Below are 22,961 nucleotides of genomic sequence, written 5' to 3' on the forward strand. Positions count from 1 at the left end.
GAGATGAGCACTTTCTCTCACCAGCTCCAATTAGCCAGACTACTGATTGTGTTCCTATGCTGGGTGGAGAGGTCAACTGGGATGGTGATTGCTCAGGTTTGCAATCTTCTGACCTAGAGTGATGAATGTCCTAGCTTTACAGAAGTCTCTTTTTCTCTGGTAAAATGAAAAGTTTTAAAAGAATTGTGTGTGTATATAAAAAGCACATTTCTTTTTAAAAAATGAGCTATTTTCCTGTTTCTAGGTTATTTCTTTATAATGAAAGCCTCTGTAAAGTGAGTCTGTGTGTTGTGTGTTTGGTTCTTTAAAATTACGCCTGAATTCTTGATGCAGGGATTATCATCCTGAGGTCTAGACAGGTTTTAAAGTTTATGAACTCCCTGAAACAGTATGACAAAAAATTTTTTTTCTACAGAGATGGTTCATAGCTTTCATCAGATTCTTGTAAGGGGGTGTTTGACTCAAAACCACTGCCTAAGCTGTCTGATTAGAGGTCTCCCCAAAGCTGGTCTAATGTATTAGTGCAAAGATGTGAAGGCACAATAACCATGTTAGTTTTTCTTAAGGGTCAGTTTCAGTCAGTTCTCAACAGGAAGAAGCATTTGTATTATTAAACTGGAAATGTTTTTCACCTTCCTGATGACCATAGCTACTGTCAGAGACCCTTTGAAGATGCATGTGGCTTTGGAGTAAGAGGTTTCCGGAACATCCAATCTCCAGAATTAAGACAAAATAATCTTTTAGACACAGATATCAGACCATGCATCTCTGCTGAAGACCTTTCCACAGTTTTTCTTTGTTCTTAAAGTCCAAAAAGGTTAATGTGGGTAGAAGAATATAAGCTCCATGATAATGAGGGAATTAGATTAGTTTGATGATATACCACCAACTCCTTGAACAGTGCCTGGCCTACAGGAGGTCCCATTTATGTATAGTAGAGCATTGACCAACTACCCATCTGTACAAGGGGAGAACAGACCCATTATACTTGTATAATGATGATAATAGCGGAAAAGGTTTTAAAAAGATAAATTGCTCTCTGTAGATTACCTGAGTGGTGTCAACGGATGCATCCTCCTCATTTTTCTTGGTAGCTCTGCTGTAATGTAAAAAAGTTGTTTCACTCATGGCACGACCGACAATTTGCTCAATGATAAAAGATTTTCATTTCGAACTTTTGAGACCCCCATACGTTATATCCTTTAACTTACTAAAAATAACATCATTATAAAAATAAGTTTACAAAATTAAACATTAATGGTGAACATTACCAAGAGCTTGATATCTTATAAAAATGTAGACAGATTTGAATTTTCTTGTTAACTCTTAAAAATACATTAATCAGTTTTTTATTGTAATACATGCTCATAATACTAACATAAGCAAGACAAAACACAGTTCCTCTTATGCAGTATTACCCTAGTATGGAGCAAGATGATGCACCATCTTCCTAGATGATTGTGACGACTTATTCTAACTTCTATTAGTTGTATTTGAGGGCTCATTTCTTCCACTCTTAACAATACTGGATTTTATGAATTTTTTAAAACTCTTTGCCAATCTAAAATTTTAGAAAAGATAATGCATTTCAAATTGAATTTATACCATAAGTGATGCAGACTACCTTTTTATACATTAAATGGTTATTTATAGTTCTGTAAATTATCTATTTATACTCATTATACAATAATCTTTTCTTTAGTGTAAAATACAGCATGCATATAGAAGGTATGTAATGTATGTGCAGAGTTTAAAGACTAACACTAAAGTGAATAACTGTGAAACCACTAGTGAGCATAAACAACAGGAAATACTTGTTCCTTTGGAGTTCCTCGGTGCCTCTCTTCAAACGCATCTGTCTCTCTAATATTTGCATTCAATGCTACAGATTTCACTTTAAGTACCGTTTTTGCTGCATCCCACAAATTTTGATAAGTTATATTTTAATTTTCATTTAGTTTGAAATATTCTTCTTTCTTTTTAGATTTCTTCTTTGTGTTACTAAGAAGCATGTTGTTTAATCTTCAAGTATTTTGGAATTTTCCAGCTTTCTGTTGTTGAATTCTAGTTTAATTGCATTAAATTAATGCAAATCATGCTGACACAGTATGATTTCTATTTGTTTAAATTTCTTAAGGTATGTTTTATGACACAAAATATGGTCTTAGTGAATGTTCCATGTGAGTTTAAGAAGAATGTGTATTCTACTGTTGTTGTATGAAGGAGACTATAGATGTCAATTATATCCAGTTGATTGATGGTGCTTTTGAATTAGAATATGTCCTTATTGCGGAGAAGGTAATGGCACCCCACTCCAGTACTCTTGCCTGGAAAATCCCATGGACAGAGCAACCTGGTGGGCTGCAGTCCATGGGGTTGCGAAGAGTCAGACATGACTGAGCGACTTCACTTTCACTTTTCACTTTCATGCACTGGAGAAGGAAATGGCAACCCACTCCAGTGTTCTTGCCTGGGTCCCAGGGATGGGGTAGCCTGGTGGGCTGCCGTCTATGGGGTCGCACAGAGTCGGACACGACTGAAGCGACTTAGCACCAGCATGTCCTTGTTGATTTTCTCTCTGATGGCTCTGTCCATTCCTGATAGAAGAGTGTTAAGGTCTCTAATTATAATAGTGAGTGAAAGTCACTCAATCATGTCTGACTCTTTGCGACCCCATGGACTATACAGTCCACGGAATTCTCCAGGCCAGAATACTGGAGTGGGTAGCCATTCACTTCTCCAGGAGATCTTCCGAACCCAGGGATCGAACCCAGGTCTCCCTCATTGCAGGCGGATTCTTTACCAGCTGAGCCACCAGGAAAGCCCAAGTATAATAGTGGATTCATCTATTTCTCTTTGCAGTTCTATATTCTTGCCTTAAGTATTTGATACTCTGTTGTTAGGCACATACACATTAAGGACTGTTGTTTTCTCAGGGAACTGACCCCTTTATCATTCTTTATCCCTAATAACTTCCCCTGTTTTGAAGTAAGCTCTTTCTGAAATTAATAAAACTACTATTTTTTTTCTTTTTTAAAAGCTCGTAATGCTCTCATTTATTGGAGGAAAAAAGAATTGTTTTGTGATATTTAGGAGAAAAACAGCTTACTTACAAGTAAAATTCTTTCTCTTTGAAATGAGTTAGTAAAAAAGAAAATCTTTATTATATGAAAGAGCATCTTAATGTGGCATACAAGAATATATTTTTGGATTTAAAAACATAGTAATGCCATCAGCAGCGTTCAAAATTAGCTAAGTATCTATACAATTACAAAAATTGATTCTTGTTCTAAGAAAAGTGTTTTAAAAGCTCATCATATTAGAATAGGCACAATATTCTGAAGACATATAAATTTCCCATGGGCTTTTGAACATCCTTACCCTCAATTTCACAATCGGAATGTACAAAAGCAATGGAAGATCAGAGTTCAGAGGTTGTTTATTTTTCCTTTCCTTGTTCAAAGTGTCTAAGACAGGCAAATACATTGACAAAGGCAAATTAAACACGTTTCACAGCAGAAGATCACCAGACTGCATGTAAACTACGCTTCCCCTTTAGGATATTACCCAAGGACAAAGTTTGTCTGCACTTGGAATAAGGCTTTTACCTCTTCTTGCAGCATGAAAGTTCAATAGACAGGGGACAACATTCTGCCAGAGAACAATCTCAATCTGGTCTCCAAAAATGACTCCCAAGGATGCACAAGGATATTAAGTCTAGGCTACCATTTATATCAAGGAACTTTTGTCCACCTATGTCTATTTTTAGGTGCTGTTCATTAAATGTTGTGACATTATTTTGTTGTGAATATATAGATCAGTAGTAATTATTATGATGCTGCAGATTAATTTTTTACTTCAAATAGCCATGTTTCTCCTGCCTAGTAAACTCACTGTTCCCTGGTTTCAGCTCATCCTGTCTATAGGAAAAAAAACTGTTTTTTTTTAACATATCCAAGCCCAGTATCAGTTTATCAGCTCCTGCCTATGAAGGACATAATTTTATTTGGTCAATTGACATTAACAATATAGTATAGTGTTAATCACTCAGTTGTGTCCGACTCTTTGCAACCCCATGGACTGTAGCCTTGCCAGGCTCCTCTGTCCAGGGGATTCTCCAGGCAAGAATACTGGAGTGGATTGCCATTTCCTTGTCCAGGGGAACTTCCCAACCCTGGGACTGAACCCGGGTCTCCTGCATTACAGGCAGGTTCCTTACCATCTGAGCCACCGGGGAGAAGCAATATAAATAATTAAACGGCAGGAATTCCCTTCTGCAGGGTTCCGCTAAATCACAGAGTACCAAATAAATACCTCTGCTCAAGAGTCAATGTCTATCAAAGCCTCTCGCCCTCCAGTCGTGTTTCTAACAATATGGTTGTCCTGTTAAACTTTAGCCATTTTAATAGATGTGTGGTAGTATGTCCCTGTTGTTTAATTTGCAATTCTCTAAAAACTAATGGCATTGGACATATTTTTCAAGTGCTTATCTGTCACTTGTACATCTTTGGTGAAATATCTGTTTAAATCTATTATTTTCATGTTAAATTTTGAGAGTTCTTTCTATATTATACATACAACTTCTTGATCATATATATGTTTACAAATATTTTTTCTTAGTCTATGACTTATCTTTGCATATCTCTTCATATGGTCTTTGAATGTGCAGGCAGTTTCACTTTTGCTTATGTTCATTGTACCATATTTCTTCTTTTGTGGATCATGCTTTTGGTGTAATATCTAAGACCTCTGCCTAATCCAAGGTCATCAAGATTTTCTGATGTTGTTGTCTAGAAGTTTTATGGTCTTAGATTTTACATTTAAGACTATATTATATTTTGAGTAATTTTATTTTTTGATTTTTCATTCTTGTTTGTGGCAACTTCTGAGCTCCTCACATGCCAAACTGGAAATTACAGATTCTTGCCTTTTCATTTTGTTCAAGTTTTTTTTCTTGCTGTTGTTTGTATTTTGTTTTTGTGGCTATAATAAAGTTTAAAATTTCTAAGTAATCAAATCCATCTTTTTCCTTACAGCTCTTCAGTTTCTATCACACTAATACAATTAAAAATATTCTATACTTTCTCTTATTTTTATTTTTTTTGTGTGTGTGTTCAATTTTTATTTACCTGGAATTAATTTTTTTAATCATTTATTTTTAATTTTTGGCTGCAATTGATCTTCATTGCTGTGCCTGGGCTTTCTCTAGCTGCAGCAAGCCGCGGCTCCTCTTTGCTGTGGTGTGTGAGCTTCTCACTGTGGTGGCTTCTCCTCTTGTGGAGCACAGGCTCTAGGGGCATAGGTTTCTGTTGTTATGGCTCACCGGCTTAGTAGCTGTGGCTCATGGGTTCTAGAGCATGGGTTCAGTAGTTGCAGTGTATGGGCTTAGTTGCTCTACGGCATGTGGAATCCTCCTGGACCAGGGATCAAACCTGTGTCCCCGGTATTGGCAGGTGGACTCTTATTCATTGTACCACCAGGAAAGTCCTGGAATTCATTTTTGCTAAATGGTTTGAGGTTAAGCCCTAACTTATATTTTTTCCCCTAGGTAGATAATCTAATTTTCCTAACACAAATATAAATTAAAATGATAGAAATATAAACTAGTACGCAACCTCTATGGAAGGCAATTTGGAAACATCTATCAACAGACGTATAAACCATTTGATCAGAAATTATACTTCTATGACTGGTCTATGGATATATTTGCATGTATGCAAAATAACACACTTACAAGGTTATTCATGAAGTAGTTGTAAAACAACATCAGAAATGGTTTTAAAGTCCACCAGTAGGGATTTACTAAATGAATCATAGTGTAACCATATAATAGAAATGGTGTAGCAGCTTTAAAGAAGTTAGAAACTGCCACATTGCTAAAGAAAAAAAGGGAGGTACAGAATAATGTGTATCATTTGTGTCAGGAAAGGAAAAAACAAAGAATACATTAGCTTTACTGAATAGGCATAAATTAGAAAGATACATAGAAAACTGGAAACATTGATTACTTTCAAACATGGAACTAGGTAGCTCAAAGGACAAATGGTGAGGCAGACTTTACTGGGCTTTATTAAAAAGCCCAACTTAGAAATCACCCTTAAAACAAAATAATAGGAGTTTATTAAAAGGAAAAATGCTTTTAAAATTAATATTTTTAATATAAATAAATAACAAAATATAAATAACAGGCACACAGGGATTTGTTATGCTGATGGTATTTTCAGTCAAAAAAAAGTAAACTGAATTAAATTCATAAGGTACTAACAGTAGGGGTGGCAGGATTATGGGTATTTTAATTTTTTCTTCTTTTCAATATTTTCTATTTACCCTATAATGAACACATTTCTGTGATAAAATAAAAACTTTAACAATAAACTTTAAAAATAGAAATTAGCTGAGAGTCAGGAAAAAAATCACTGTGTTAAATGCTTTCTGAAATTCATGTAAGATGTTCATTATTTGAATAAAAATAGAACTACAGACTGGAGGATTTAAAAACAATATTGGTAAAAATGGATGAAAAATCTCCTTCTACAACTATCTTCCAACTCACGTGACCCACACACAAACAGCTTTGATCAAGTGGTTGGTTCCAGAAAATTCCTAGACAACTATTCAAGTCTAAGGTAACTCATGTTATTGTAAGGGGGATAAAGTGAAATTCTGTTAGTTCACATTAACATCTATCAAGTTAACAGGATCCTTTTTTAGAAGGGGTAGGGTAGAGAATGTCATCAGTCAAAAATATAGGATGTGTTAAGAGTATCACCTTTGCAAATGTCTGGGAATAACTTTTGTCATCAAGCCTGCATTAGTCTGTCCAGGTGACAAGATGAAATTTCTCAGAATATTCCAACAAATAAAGCAAACCAATTTTCTATGGAGATATAGTCACAATTAGATTTTAAGTTCTGTATGTATTAAGTAATGTGCAAAAATACCTTTGCTTGGGAGGAATCTGCAGCTGCTCAAAGTACAATTGGCCCAGGGAGTTTATGCTCATTACAACCTCTTCTTCAGATACCAAGTCGACCTTGAATGGGTTTGCCGTGACATGACACTTCAGATCTCCTTTCCCACTTGCCAGCACCAGACTGCCTGTATCCCCTGGGCAAGAAGTCAGCCTGGAAAACAAGGCAGGGAGAGAAAAATAAATTGTTCTAAGTTTATGTGGCTCAGTGAAAATCTCAGTTCAAATTAGTAAATCAATATTCATGTGACATAGCATGCCAAGGCAGTGGAAAGCTATAATTCAGAGTGTGAGCTTTGGTGTCAGAAAGGCTGGATTGAACATGGCTCTAACATACACTAGGTGTGTAACTTTGGACAGGTTAATCTTTTCCAGTTCGTGGTTTCCTCATCTGTGAAGTGGAAATGATAAAAGCGAGAAGAAACATAGCTTTTTGAGGATTCAATGAGACCACACATGTAAATGAGATCACACAGTGCCTGGCATATAGTAAGTGCTCAGTAAATGTTGGCTATCATCACCATTATTATTACCTTGGTCTGGACAGTCTAGGAAAACCGTTTGATGCATAGACTAAACATTTTTCTTTTCCTTCTCTCATTCTAACCATACATACAGAAACTGAGGAAATAACACAGATTGGGTTATTATCCACTCAGTCCACAGTGAGATGGAAAGGTCAAACTTTTATCTATTTATCACCTACTTCCATCAGCCCCCAATTGACAGGTAGACTTTTGGGATGCTTTAGATCCCCCAGGAGTTATGTAAGCTCAGAGGCGGCACTTAAAACCCTAGGTCTAGATATTTCTTTTTCTAGTGCATAGTTACCCTGGTAAATGGTCACAGGCTTCTTTAGGGAGGATTAGAAGGGACAGGTTATAATCTTATTATATCCTTGCAAAATCTTCCTCCATGGATTCTAGGCCTTCTCCTCAAGAAAGATGCTTGGGTTCTAGAAACTAATTCCATTGATTGAGAGAGTGTGTCTCACTGTTTATCAAATCTAAATAGAATTCTTATGATTAGTCTATCAAGTAGGACTTTAGCCCATCTACTTCAGTTTAATGGACTCTCTGACATACTGTTCACTGCCCTGAGGGTTGAGCCATTCTGAGTACCACACAGACCCTGCTGCACGTTAAGGAAACATGTTCTCCTTGTCTCCAACAACTAAATGCTGCTACTTTGACTTTGCTACTTAGAGTCTCATCATCTCCACGGAAACCAGGGAGCCTGTTTTAATGGTACTGTTTCCACCATCGTCTGTAGCTCAGAAAAGACATTCACTCACTATGTTTTCCAAGTGTTCCCTCACCAATATATTTCTCAGTGAAGGCAGTTTTTTTTGGGTTCTTTGGAGAACAGAGTTAGGGGCTAGATGAGGTAGCTGTATGTGACATACCCACTTCAACATTTCTATTTCCCTAAGTCTATGAATCATTTCTTCTACACCGTGCCAAGGAATTTCTGGTATCTCAGCTTCATTCAGCAGAGTCCATAGCTGACTCTACAGATTATACTTAGCCAATCAAGCAAATAATTAGAAGCTCTTTCAACTGTTGTAGATAGCATATCAAATCTGAATTCTCTAATTTATGTCAGTAAATTTAGCATGATCCTAAAATTATGTTGCTTCTTTCCAGTCTAGGAGTCCTTTAGAAACCATTGCCATGCCTATTTCAGAGGTTTTTGCCAATATAACATCTTCTAATTCTTTAGGTACCTCCTGGGTTTGACTGTAATTGGCTCCCTGGGAATGTTGGGGTCTGACTCTGACAGTGGATCTGGAGGCAGTGAAAGGGGGTAGGAAAGAAGCACAGGGAGCACTGGAATCCCCTGGCATAGTATATTTCAGGTGAGGTCAACATGGAGTGTCTCAGCAAGGTGACGCCAGCCTCATCAGAGGAGAGGGTGAGTCTTTAGCTGAACTGGGAGGCTCGGTGGAATTCTGAGGTTTAGGTACTCAAAGTTATCCAAATCTTCCCAGATGTTGCTATTCAATTTTGAGGAGTCCTATCTTTTCACAGTCGATGCCCTAAATTCATAGAGCTGATAAAGCTCTGAATTCAACTTACACTTCACTTCAGCAAACCATAGAATCTAACCTGGTATCTAACTTTCAGCTACAAGGACTCTATAGTTACAAGGACTCTATAAGAGATGTGTAAGATGGTCATAGAAACCTATTAGGTTTCTGACAATATCTTGAGCTAAGAATTTAAAAGCCTGAAACTACTGTTTTCTTTAAGTTCTTCAGTGAAATTAGTAACAACCGGGCCACCTCAGCATTTTGAATTTCGTATGATAATCGGCCTATGCCGATTGGTCTGCCAGAGCCACACTTTCAATAGGCACTTGACTTCAGGTGACCACAAGTAGTAATTTAAGTGACTTTGCCAGAGAATGCTGTGGTTTATTGCTAGTTATACTAGTTTGCTAGAGCTGCTACCGCAGACTAGGTGGCTTACACACAAGAAATTTATTTTCTCACAATTCTGGAGGCTGGAAGTCCTAGATCAAAGTGTCAGCAGGTTTGGTTTCTTCTGAGGCCTTTCTTCTTGGCTTGCAGAGGGCTATCCTCTTGCTGTGTCTTCACAAGGCCATCCTTCTGTGTTATCTGTATCCTAATCATCTCCTCTTATAGAACATCAATCACATTGGATCAGAGCCCACCCTAATGACCCTACTGTTACTTAATTACCTGTTCAAAGGCCCTATCTCTGAACAGTCACATTGTGAGGTATAAAGACTTAGGGTTTCAACATATCAACATATGGGGGGAGAGGGTAGCATTCAGCCCCAAACACTAATGTTGCATTGTCTAATGAAAATCTCACTACCTTCAGAAAACCTCACTACCTTCAGAAAACCTCACTACCTTCAGATCCAACTAGATCAGCTAATTAAGCTCATGTTTCAATCCTTGAGGATCTGTTACTTATATTCATTTCTGATACCAACAATTATGTCAATTAAGATTCAACTGTAGATAATGGAAACAATTCTGGCCATTTTAAGCAAAAAGGAAATGACTTAATATGGGGGAATTATGAGTTTACAATATCATGGAAGTTTTGAAGTAGCTGGTTCCTGGCTGAGTGCCCAGTATGACCCCTAGGACAATACCACATAACTGTAGACCAACAGAACTCTCTCAGCTAGAAGCAGGAAGTTGGGTAAACAGAAGTCAGTGTGGCAATGGCTGGACTCCAGGATCATGCCATCTTAGATGCAATCCAGAGATTAAGAAACCACTGCCCTAACTAGTGGCTCTAGAGTCATTCTATAGCTGCCAATGTATACCAGGAAAATGGGAAACTCGGTTCTGAAATCCAGATAACTCGATGGAACCTAAACTACACCAGAAACTAGCTACATGTGAGTCTGGGAAATGGAGAAATGCAGTTTTTAGCTTTCTGGTTACTACAGTAGCCAAAAGCCCTCTAGAAAGAGGTTGAAATAGAAGCAAAACTAAAATTAATATAACATATTTACTACGCAAAGCTAATATCACCCTGACTCCAAAACCTGGACAAAGATACCACAGGAAAAAAATAAAAAAACTACAGACCAATTTTACTTATGAACACAGATGTAAAAATGTTAAAGATCTACTAGTAAAATGAACCGTCCAGGAGAGTAAAAACTAATGTGACTAAGAAGAAACACACACATACACACACACTCTCATTTGCTAAACTGCAAAGCCTTGAGAATAGTCTCTTTTTTAAAAATTTACTTATTCTAATTGGAGGATAATTACTTTACAATATTGTGGTGCTTTTTGCCATTCATCTACATGAATCAGCCATGGGTGCTCATGTGTCTCCTAAGTTCTTGGCATATAGCAGTGGCTCAGTGATATATTTTAAGTTTATGATAGTTTACCATAGCTGGATTAATTTACCCTTATAATTTATTAACTATTTATTAGATTTTCATGGAAAAATAATCCACATAAAACTATGATAATGATGTAGTGAAAATTAAAGCATCTGGCATAATGTCATACTCCCTTAGTATAATGATACAGAGAAAATAACAAACCCACAGACAGAACCAAGCTAAAATATCACAGGAAAATGTGCTAAGAACTGAGGCAGATTCTGCAGGTACATGAAAAATCCTTTAATCCCCAAAGACTTTTTTTCCACCTAGAAACTTATTATTAATTTATCTCTGACTCTAAGTGAAGTTACATGTTAGACTTCTGAGACTGCTGTTAATTAAAAGTGAGCCAGTCTAACTGTATAAATGACTGTAAGCATTGGGAGTTCAGCTAGTACCTTCAATCCCTGGAGCCCTGCTGCTCATCTGAGTGAGTCAATTAAATAGCTTTCCTGCTTGTTCCCAGAGTCTGGTTGACAATTTTTTTACTTTGTGAGGAGGAGAGAAGAGATCAGAAGCTCTGCTTCTCTTCATTAATAAGTACTGATGAGTCAAATGGCAGAGGAAGAGAATACAGAATGGATAACGTTAAAATGGATAAATTTATTCCCAAATAACTGAAAACTAACTTTGCAAATGGTCGTATCTTTGAAACACAAAATATGAGACTCATACAAAAGCTGCTACTCAAGGTATGATAGAAGAACATATTGAGGGTATATTCCAGGTAGCATGTTTCTTGGCTTACCTTACAGTGGTTAGCTTGCTTGTGAGGACATCAGTAACTTCATACCTGGGTTTCAAGGGTATTTCTTCATTGATTTTAAGTCTGAAAATATCTCCCTCTATGCCAAAAACTTCAGCCAGGAGTGGAACCTGGAAACACATACATGAGATTAGTTCCAACAGCTTACCTAGGTCAGTTCTACAAATTACAATAATTAGAAAACTATGTTTACATTATTACAGGGCAAGCTAATTGGTGAACAATGGCAATCATGAAGGAAAAGGCTTTCTAGTCTATAAATGTTCTTGCCTGGCTCTACCTATAGTAGAAGCAAACACCTCCTACGTGTTCTAGGGCTGTGCGCGTGCATGCCTGTTCAGTCACGTCCAGCTATTTGCCACCCCATGGACTGTAGTCCGCCAGACTCTTCTGTCCATGGGATTTCCCAGGTAAGAATACTGGGATGGGTTGCCATGCCCTCCTGACCCAGGGATCCAACTCTCATCTCCTGCATTGGCAGGTGGATCCTTCACCACTGAGCCACCTGGGAAGCCCCATGTATTGTTACTATAATGTCTGTTAAATGAAAAGCTAAGAAGGGTAGGCGGTGTGAGGTAATGCAGAATAGGTATGATGTGGTGCGAGTAAGATATAGGAAGCTGGGAGAATATTAAATCAGCATCAAAAACCAAAAACAAAGCAAAATAAAATCCCTCAAATGATGTTACTGGACCCTTGATTCTTGAGAGTATAGGAAATAGTCAGGGAACTTAAGCAGTGATAGGACACTGATGAGTGATTAGGTATAAGTGGTAAATAGGCTGTGAGTCCTTTTACAGACATTCTTATTATAAAATAGGGTTATGATGCAGTAGCTATCAGTAATTATTTTCCCCAGCTTTATTAAGAAACAATTGACATGTATAAGTTTGTTGTTCAACTCCTTGATTTGTTACTTATAAATTGCAAAACTGATCACCACCATAGTATTAGCTAACATCTGCATCAAGTCACATAATTACCATTTACTTTTTGTGGTGAAAACATTTAAGATCCACTCTCTTAGCAACTTTCAAGTATATAATAGAGTACTATTAGCTACAATCAATAGGCTGTACATTAAATCTCCAGAAGTTATTCATCATATTATAGTCAGAAGTTTGTACGCTTTGACCAATACCTCCCCCTTTCTTCCACCCCCCAATCATACGTAAACTGCTTATATGCTTAATGTTCTTTTGTATATCTGATTTACTTGAAGTATGCCATCAGGATTCTAAGATTTGAAAATGTGTCCAAATGTAAGACTGAAATCCTATTAGAGTATGTATTCTTTCCCAAATTAGACATATATTTCCACTAGTCTCTCAAATTTAATTCAGCTAACATTTATTTGGAATCTAATATTGCAATGTGCTGATTGCTGTGAAAAGGATGGCTAAATTCTTAGGGAGAGTGCAATTTAGAGGAGATGGAAGACATATGTAGTAACTATAAAATATTTTATGATAAGTTCAGTGGTCATGTATGGATGTGAGAGTTGGACTGTGAAGAAAGCTGAGCGCTGAAGAATTGATGCTTTTGAACGCTGGTGTTGGAGAAGACGCTTGAGAGTCCCTTGGACTGCAAGGAGATCCAACCAGTCCATTCTAAAGGAGATCAGTCCTGGGTGTTCTTTGGAAGGAATGATGCTAAAGCTGAAACTCCAGTACTTTGGCCACCTCATGCAAAGAGTTGACTCATTGTAAAAGACCCTGATGCTGGGAGGGATTGGAGCAGGAGGAGAAGGGGACGACAGAGGATGAGATGGCTGGATGGCATCACCGACTCAATGCACTTGAGTTTGGGTGAACTCTGGGAGTTGGTGATGGACAGGGAGGCCTGGCGGGCTGCGATTCATGGGGTCGCAAAGAGTCGGACACGACTGAGCGACTCAACTGAACTGAGACAGGACAAGGACAGTGCTGTGCCAGGACAAGGAAGGGGAATATTGATGACTGTAAGGAGAGGGGTCTCGGGCATCTCTCTGGAGGAAGAAGGACTTGACCAGGCCTTCAGGAATTAGCAGGACTCTGGATAGGCAAAAATGGGGCAAGAACAACCTAAGCAGAGGGCACACAGGTTGTCTGCCTATGTGTGATTAACAAATATTGAATCCAGTTCATGCACTCAGAGATCCTCCAATTTTTAGTAAAATAACTTTCTTTTAAAATTTATGTTTTAAACCAGAGACTTTTCCGGAATTCTGTTCTTGAGGCTACAACCTAGGAAAGAATCCTAATTATATGAGAAAAAGTAGCAATAACTCTGCTTTTCCCATATGATCTTATGCAAGCAAACACATATATCAGTGTCAAAGCCCCATTTTGTTTTCATTTTAACTTAAGCAAACCAATTTTGCCAATAGGTAACTCTTTTCAAAGTTAATATCCAGGTTCATTCTTATCTCTTATTATCAACATATTCCTTATTATCATCAACATAGCTTCATTTCCTTAGACCTTAAATCTGTGTTTACTGGCTTAAAAAAAATTAACAGTAATGGACTCTCAGAAGTCCAATAAGTAAAGCTACTTGGGTTGAAGACAGCAGAAAGAAGCTCAGAGCCTCTACCTTTGAGCCCCCTCTCCTCCCTGCACTGAGTCCTGAGACACCTCCACGGCAACCTCAGGGCTCTGTGGATGACAGTTCACAAACCACTTTCTTGGGCTTCTTAACTGCCAGTTATTGCCCAATTCTTCCACCAAAACTTGGCCATCAAAAAGTCTGGACATGAGTGTTATATCCTTCTATCTAAAACACTGAGAATTTCTAAATATTCCTGCTCTCTAGAGACTTGTTTGGACATTTATTTTAAAATAATATCCAAAAAAAATAATATCAAAATAAATTATTGAATCTCTATTAATGATTTAAAATGATGAAAAATACATTGTTACAGAAGTTAGATTCTAGTCAAGGCTATGGTTTTTCCTGTGGTCATGTATGGATGTGAGAGTTGGACTGTGAAGAAGGCTGAGCGCTGAAGAATTGATGCTTTTGAACTGTGGTGTTGGAGAAGACTCTTGAGAGTCCCTTGGACTGCAAGGAGATCCAACCAGTCCATTCTGAAGGAGATCAGCCTTGGGATTTCTTAGGAAGGAATGATGCTAAAACTGAAGCTCTAGTGCTTTGGCCACCTCATACGAAGAGTTGACTCATTGGAAAAGACTCTGATGCTGGGAGGGATTGGGGGCAGGAGGAGAAGGGGACGACAGAGGATGAGATGGCTGGATGGCATTACGTACTCGATGGACGTGAGTCTGAGTGAGCTCCGGGAGATGGTGATGGACAGGGAGGCCTGGCGTGCTGTGATTCATGGGGTCGCAGAGTCGGACACGACTGAGCGACTGAACTGAACTGAACATAGATAAGAGCAATAAAAATTGCAGCAAGATGGATTTATGGAAAATAAGAAACATAAAACTTTTAAACATTTTAAATAAGGTGAGACAGCATGGGTTTTGCTCCCTTAGAAACATTTAAGATATGTAAATCTCTCCTACCAGAGAAAGTGAAATAAATTATCAGAGAAAGGAATACATTTTGGAAGTTCATTTTAGTACTACAAGTCTCTACTTGGTTTTTCACTGAGGCTCACCTCTGTAGTCTGGAGAGTATAAATTCCCATTTCCTATCTTATTTCTCCCATACTCAATAAAAATAAAACCTGGTAGTTTACAATCCATAAGTCTAGTTTTTATTTCTTTGGTTAGAAGGGAAAAAAATAGACAAATTATTAAAAAATCACTGGTAAAAACACCCTTGTTTGTATATTCAAGCAGCAGATTTATCACAATTATATTAAATTAAAAAAATAAAATTTCACCCAGTACTAGTAGAGACTGTGACTGAGTTAACAGAAGAGCCCTAGAACACATATTTAAATGGTGGTGGGTATTAACAAGGGAAATTATGACCTCATCAACTTCTCCTTGATGGGTAGATCTTGCTTTTCCTCTAGCACTAGGTCTCTCTACTACACTGTAAGGAAAGCTAACGTAAAGGCCTAGAAGAGTGAGCAAGGACCTTTCCCAGCTATTGGTCAAGACCTCCCAGGATTCAGAGAATGGTTTAAGAGTTCATTAAAATAGCTGTAGGGGACTTATTGCTCCTTCCTCAGTGGCACCTGGTTGGTTTATTGTAAGCACTGATCTTCTATGGAGAACACTGGCAAGTTAAACTGGATATTAGCCTGTCTCCAAGGACAATTAGCCTGTCCAGGTATGTTTCTGATTGCTTAGATAGATTCCAAACTATTTTGCCTGTTCCTGGCCATTTCTGCAGAAATAATCCTGGATAACAAGTGGCAGTTGTTCCTCATCAGCTGAGGAGGTGGCTGGTTGGGCAAAGTCTCATTTTCATGAGGCTTAGATGAAGATGCAAGGGGTAATTTCATGGAGGTGCTCAGAGATTTCCTTGCATTCTTGAAAAAGATGCTAGAAGTGTTGTCTCTGGTGAAAATTTGCAAATAGACTGCAAAGCAAACATTTTGCCAAATGGTCATTTATGTCATAAAAGAGCAAAAATTAGCAACATAAAGTAGGTAAAAGACATAGGTCGGTTCCAAATAGCCTCACTAGCAGTGCTTTTACAGAGAAGGCAATGGCAACCCACTCCAGTACTCTTGCCTGGAAAATCCCAAGGATGGAGGAGCCTGGTAGGTGGCAGGCCATGAGGTTGCTAAGAGTTGGACACGACTGAGCAACTTCACTTTCACTTTTCACTTTCATGCATTGGAGAAGGAAATGGCAACCCACTCCAGTGTTCTTGCCTGGAGAATCCCAGGGATGGGGCAGCCTAGTGGGCTGCTGTCTATGGGGTTGCACAGAGTCGAACACGACTGAAGCGACTTAGCAGTAGCAGCAGCAGCAGCAGCAGTGCTTTTTAGGTATACTCAGAAGACAACCCACTCCAGTACTCTTGCCTGAAAAATCCCATGGATGGAGGAGCCTGGTAGGCTATAGTCCACGGGGTCACAGAGTCAGACACAACTGAGTGACTTCACTTTCACTTTCAGAAGACAACATAAATTTCCCTTCTCTGATGTCACAAGAGTATATATTCTCTGTTTCTCAATCCAGGTCAAATTTTGACTGAAAGTAAAAAATCAATAATAGTAGGGAAAAAGGAGTTCTAAAAAAGCAGTCAACACTTTACTGATAACACCTTTAATGTTTTCTTCTGGAAGCTTCTTTGTCAAATATCTGATTATTATATCATAAGAAATGAGATCCTATGTGAAAACTTAGGCATTTGAACCTGCAACCAGCTTTTCTTAAAGACCCAGGTGTCTTGACTTAGAAGCAACACACAGGCGACACTTCAGTTCGCTTTGTAATATTATGGTGTCCCAGGAACTTAATGTTTGCCAAGGACTGAACTGTGTCATCTTCTCCCTTCTCCCAACCCACCCCTGCCTCATCCAGCCCTCCAATTCATATAAGGTGAAGTTGCTCAGTCATGTCTGACTCTTTGCAACCTCGTGGACTGTAACCTACTAGGCTTCTCCATCCATGGGATTCTCCAGGCAAGAATACTGGAGTGGGTTGCCATTTCCTTCTCCAGGGAATCTTCCCAACCCAGGGATTGAACCCGGGTCTCCCGCATTGGAGGCAGACACTTTAACCTCCGAGCCAACTTTAATCCTCAATGTGATGGCATTTGGAGATGAAGCCTTGGGAGGTGACGGTTTTGATGAGGTCATGAGGGTGAAATCATGATGGGATTACTGCCTTTATAGGAAGAGACCAGAGAATAAGCTCTCTTTCCACCAGCCATGGAATTAAAAGATGCTTGCTCCTTAGAAGAAAAGCTTTGACAAACCTAGACAGCATATGAAAAAGCAGAGACATCACTTTTCCGACAAAGGTCTGTTTAGTCAAAGCTAGGCTTTTCCAGTAGTCATGTATGGATGTGAGAGTTGGACCATAAAGAAGGCTGAGAGCCGAAGAATTGATGCTTTCTAACTGTGGTGCTGAAGTGAGAATCCCTTGGATGGCAAGGAGATCAAACCAGTCAATCCTAAAGGAAATCATCCCTGAATATTCACTGGAAGGACTGATGTTGAAGCTGAAACTCCAATACTTTGGCCACCTAATGGGAAGAGCTGACTCATTGGAAAAGATCCTGATTCTGGGAAAGATTGAGGGCAGGAGGAGAAGGAGGTGACAGAGGACGAGATGGTTGGATGGCATCACTGACTCAATGGACATGAGTTTGAACAAACTCTGGGAGATAGAGAAGGACAGGGAAGCTCGGTGTGCTGCAGTTCGTGGAGGTGCAAAGAGTCGGACATGATTAAGCAACTGAATGACAACCACCACCACCATGTGAATATACAGTTGACCCTGCAACAGAGATTTGAACTGTGTGAGTCTGCATATACATGGATTTTTTTTTCAATAATAAATACTATAGGGACTTCCCTGGCAGTCCAGTGGTTAAAACTTCATGCTACCACTGCAGGGGGTGCAGGTTCAATCCCTGGTCAGGTAACTAAGACCCCAGAGCCCACATGCTGAGTGGGGCAGCCAACAACAACAAAACTATAGTACCACATGGTCGTTGGTTGGTTGAACCTGCAGATGCAAAATTATGTGTACTAAGGGCCAACTGTGAAATTATACTTGGATTTTCCACTGCATGGGGATGTCAGCACCACCAAGCCCTATATGTTCAAGGGTCAACTGTACAGAAAGGAGGCAGCACCCAGGAGTGGAACCTTGATCTTGGGCTTCCCAGACTCCAGAACTGTGAGAAAGAAATGTCTGTTGAGACACCCAGTGTTATGACAGTATGAGCTGAAAAAAGTTAAATGAACCTTGGTTCTGTCTCCTGGTTGCTTATAAAAGGGCAGGTTGGAGGAAGGGAATTGGGAAGAAAAATTAACAACAGACATTGACAACAAAGCTGTTGCTTTAAGAGTTTTAACGGGGTGGGGTAGGCAGGCACTAAGAGGGCTGGGTTTGCCTCATCAGTGGAATCTGAGAACTGCAGCTGTGAGCTGAATATGATCCTCCTAGACTTGGGGCTCTGTCTCTCTGAACCTGAAATAAAAAGTTATCATTTTGAACAAGTGGATGTATGCAGCTTTTTAAAAAACCTCCAGACTATACCCATACCATATCCTTATTGAAATCTCCCATGAAACACCCATCTCATCCCAGAAACAACCACTAGTGGTGGCTCCCTGACTATGCAGTGAGCAGGATACAAGGTTCAGGCAACTTTAGGAATTACTATATGAATCTCTGTTGTCTCTAACAAACAGAGAGGGTACAAAACCTTAAGTTCCTATTAGTCATCTCAATTCTAAGTGACAAGGAGGACATTAAAAATACATTAAAATGAAGTTCAGCTCAGAATTTGAGGGTGATCTCCCCAAAAATTCACGTGCATGCATTTGCCTGAGATCAGAGTATGTGGATTTCCTGCACAGCCCTGTTAATTCCAATAACTGAACGTGGAGTTTGTTCCACAAGGTCCTCAAAGTTCTTGGTCTTGGGAGCCGTGCTGCTGACATCCCAGATCACTTGCCCTTGCTTGTCTGACTCCTCAGCTCCCTTCTGCGTCACGTGCTGTCTTGTGCTAAGCTCCCATGGGTCTCCCTGGACTACGGCTTCTTTTTCTTTGAAGGCATACAGATCTGGTGGGCGCTGGTTCTAGCACCTGACCTGAACGGCACTGTCCCTTATGTTCAGGATCCAAAGAGAGGTGTGTACAAAAAAACTCACCAATAGTCTTCTAAGAAGCCATGTGAGAGGGTCCACCACTCACTTCATTGGTATGGAGCTGCATTGAGAAGCCGCACTTTGGCCCATACTGGTATTCTGAGTGCCTTAATATACTCTGCCTCAGCATGTGTCATCTAGACAGTGGATTGTTAAGGTGCTCAGCAGACTGAGAATCTTCCTTGGTGGCTGAGATGGTAAAAGTGTTTGCCTACAATGCAGGAGACCTGGGTTCAATCCCTGGGTCGGGAAGATCTCCTGGAGAAGGAAATGGCAACCCATTCCAGTACCCTTGCCTGGAAAATCCAATGGATGGAGAAGCCTGGTAGGCTACAGTCCATGGGGTCGCAAAGAGTCGGACACGACTGAGTGACTTCACTCACTCACTCAGCAGACTGAACCTCCCCAAGAATGGAAAGGCATTCCTGCCTTGACCACAGGACAGCTGCAGCTCTCTGGGGCCAGACGTATTGGAGACAAGTAGGAAAAAGGGCAAGTGACAGGAAAAATGCTAAAGGAAGCGACCTGGCTGCTGATATTAGGGCTACTGACTCCTGGAGGGTCTCTTGTCAACTCCTTGGATTTCCTGGATCCACCTGCTTCTGCTGATGCTGAATACAGGATCCTGGCTGGGTACTGGCTGTTAAACCACATGCAAATAGTGGTTGGTTCTCTAGGAAATAAATTAATGCTATCCCATATTTTCCCATGAAAAGCTTTCAAACTTGGCTACAAAAGGATGCCAAGTTTGGGAGACTTGGATCAGTAGTCAAGGAACTATGACTTTGAGGGTACCGTGAGCTATGAACTCTAAGGTCTCACAGATGCCAAGTTGGGTGGGAGGAAAATTCCTCTAGAAGGAGATGAGTGGTATAAGAAGCAGCACTAGGTTTTGAAGAAAGGCTAACCATCCCATCAGCGTAGTTAGGAGAAACGAACAAAGCGTGCTGCTGCCACAAACGCATCCTTACATAACCGGAAGTTGGGAACGGGGGGGTGGTGACAGAGAACCCAGAACTGCTCATGTGACTCTAGCCCCTGTTTTGCATTCAGGCAAGAAAGTTATGTCAGAAGATTCTACATCTTTGAAATGACTAAAGTCTCTATAACTTCTTATGGAAAGTAGTCTTCCTCACTGTGCCACTGCTCCTCCTGCCCCTGGCGGCTCAGACAGCAAAGAATCCGCCTGCAATGCAGGAGACCTGGGTTCAATTCCTGGGTCAGGAAAATCCCCTGGAGAAGGGAATGGCAACCCACTCCAGTATTCTTGCCTGAAGAATCCCACACACAGAGGAGTCTGGCAGGCTATAGTCCATGGGGTCACAAAGAGTTGGGCACGACTGAGTGACTAACACTTCCACTTCACTTCACTGGCTAAGTTAAGTGTAAGTAAGTAAGTGTTAGTTGCTCATTCGTGCCCGACTCTTTGCGACCCCATGGACTGCAGCCCACCAGGTTCCTGTGTCCATGAGATTTTCCAGGCAAGGATACTGGCGCGGGTTGCTATTTCCTTCTCCAGGGGATCTTCCCAATCCAGGGATCGAACCCAGATCTCCTGTACTGAAGGCAGATTATTTACCAACTGAGCCACAAGGGAAGGGTAAGTTAAAGGCCTTACAAATGTTACAGAGAATGTTCTAATGTTGTGGGACAGTTTTGGTTCTGTCTTCTCTGAGGGGATTCCTTGGTGTAATGCTATACAGCACGTGACACAGCACTACAGGGAGCTTGCTCACAATGCTGCAGTGAAAGTGGGGATGTCTTCTCAGTATGCTCCACAGATCTGGGATTTGTTAGTGAGCTGATGGAGTTACTATCTAAGCTGTCATGGCACCGAGACTACACGTCTTTACCTACGTTCTTCAGTGAATTACCAATTAAACCAGATTGGTCTGGGAGGCTTAGAAGCTTCAGACACCTTTAGAAGATGGGAAAAGATCTGAAGTGAGGGTCAAGTTGGACGCATCAGCTATTTGTGAGCTCAGCCACACTTCTGAGCTCAGCCCACAGCACTTCCTCTGTGACTGGCCCACGGGAAGTAGTGTGAAAACCCGACAGATGAGAAAAAGCACTTAGGACACTGTTCTAATGTTTCAGTATGTAAGAACTGTGGTGATCTGTGAGTGAAGCAGCTTCGGGAGGGGAACATTTAAGACTTATTCAACAGCAGAGACCATCGTTCCTCTTGTTCACTCACATGAGGTTTGGACGTTCACTGAACCTGGACCTTGCTTAAGTATAAACTGTGTTAACAGTGATAGAAAGAGCACAGGTACTTGACAGAGTCTACAGTCACAGGTGAAAATTCTGGTTACTAGCTATGACTCTGGGAAGGTGGTCTTTTAGACTTCAATTTCCTTATCTAAAAATTGGGGACAATGCAATGTACCTCTTAGATACTTTCTAAAGATTAATTAAAAGGAAATAATATTTGTAAAACATCTAAGAAGGCATCTGATACAAGGCAATCTATATGTTGACAGCCATATTACTTTTAAAGTAACATTGTGTAGATAGTAAAGAGATAGCATGACTTCTCTCACAAAGTTTATTTTTGAAGCAAACATAGTTTAACTAGGCTTTGTAGAAATTCACTTCATTCAACCCAAATAAATATAGAAACAAAAAATTCTCTGTAGAAAATATTTTTTCTTACCTTTGCTGGTTCATTGATGATTTGAAACCTGGCACTGTCTTCGCCTGTTGTGACTGAGTCCAATAACGCCCGATAGGTAGACTTCTTGGAGAGCAGCTGTTTCTGACGCCTGCAGATAGGAAGTATACAGATGCCTGAGAATGATTTGTGACTCAGCCTCCAAAAGACTATATTACCATGTGGAAGTTATTAAGATTTCAGTTCAATAATGAGTGAACTGGGCACAGGCAGTATATTAGTACTTCAATAAAGCACTAACAGAAGTACTTTAGAGAGCTAATAAAATTAATGAGTGCTAATACAATTAACTCTGGAGAAGGCAATGGCACCCCACTCCAGTACTCTTGCCTGGAAAATCCCATGGACGGAGGAGCCTGGTAGGCTGCAGTCCATGGGGTCGCTAGGCATCGGACACGACTGAGCGACTTCACTTTCACTTTTCACTTTCATGCATTGGAGAAGGAAATGGCAACCCACTCCAGTGTTCTTGCCTGGAGAATCCCAGGGACTGGGGAGCCTGGTGGGCTGCCGTCTATGGGGTTGCACAGAGTCGGAGACAACTGAAGCGACTTAGCAGCAGAAGCAGCAATACAATTAACAAAATAAGAGTACTAGTAAAATTGTTCACCGTAACACTGCTCAAGGATGGTATTTTGTCCCCTTTATTGAGAAGGTGGGGCAGGTTTTTTTTGGGGGGGGATCTTAGTTCCCCAACCAGGGATTGAACCAGTGTCCCTTGCTTTGGGAACATGAAGTATTAACCATTGGCCTACCAGGGAAATCCCAAGGGGCAGTTGTCATAGGTGACATTTGTTAGCTTGTTGATTTCTCTCCCTCTTTCCATGAAATGTACACTTTAATAGAAACTTGGGAAATCCAACATAATCTAGTGGTTTGACAAGGTGACCAGGAGTTCACTATAGAATTCCTTCTAAGGTACTTGTT

The 22,961-nt window shown here is 40.0% G+C and overlaps 1 protein-coding gene across 7 annotated transcripts in view; it reads right to left on the minus strand.

Annotated features, from left to right (window-relative positions):
* GANC (glucosidase alpha, neutral C) overlaps window positions 1–22,961 on the minus strand; it is a 71,369-nt gene that overhangs the window by 44,497 nt on the left and 3,911 nt on the right. For all 7 annotated transcript variants that reach the window (XR_001296160.2, XR_001918692.1, XR_001296161.2 and 4 more), the window contains exons 4-7: window positions 22,017–22,125; window positions 11,610–11,737; window positions 6,942–7,124; window positions 1,051–1,099 (exon numbers count right to left, since the gene is read on the minus strand). Coding sequence is in view for 3 of the 7 variants with exons in the window: in XM_005685532.3 (XP_005685589.2) it covers window positions 1,051–1,099; window positions 6,942–7,124; window positions 11,610–11,737; window positions 22,017–22,125 (469 nt within the window). In the remaining 4 variants the exon portion in view is untranslated. The remainder of the gene's footprint in view (window positions 1–1,050; window positions 1,100–6,941; window positions 7,125–11,609; window positions 11,738–22,016; window positions 22,126–22,961) is intronic.

Source organism: Capra hircus, chromosome 10 (genome assembly GCF_001704415.2).
Source record: "Capra hircus breed San Clemente chromosome 10, ASM170441v1, whole genome shotgun sequence".
Lineage (NCBI taxonomy): Eukaryota > Metazoa > Chordata > Mammalia > Artiodactyla > Bovidae > Capra > Capra hircus.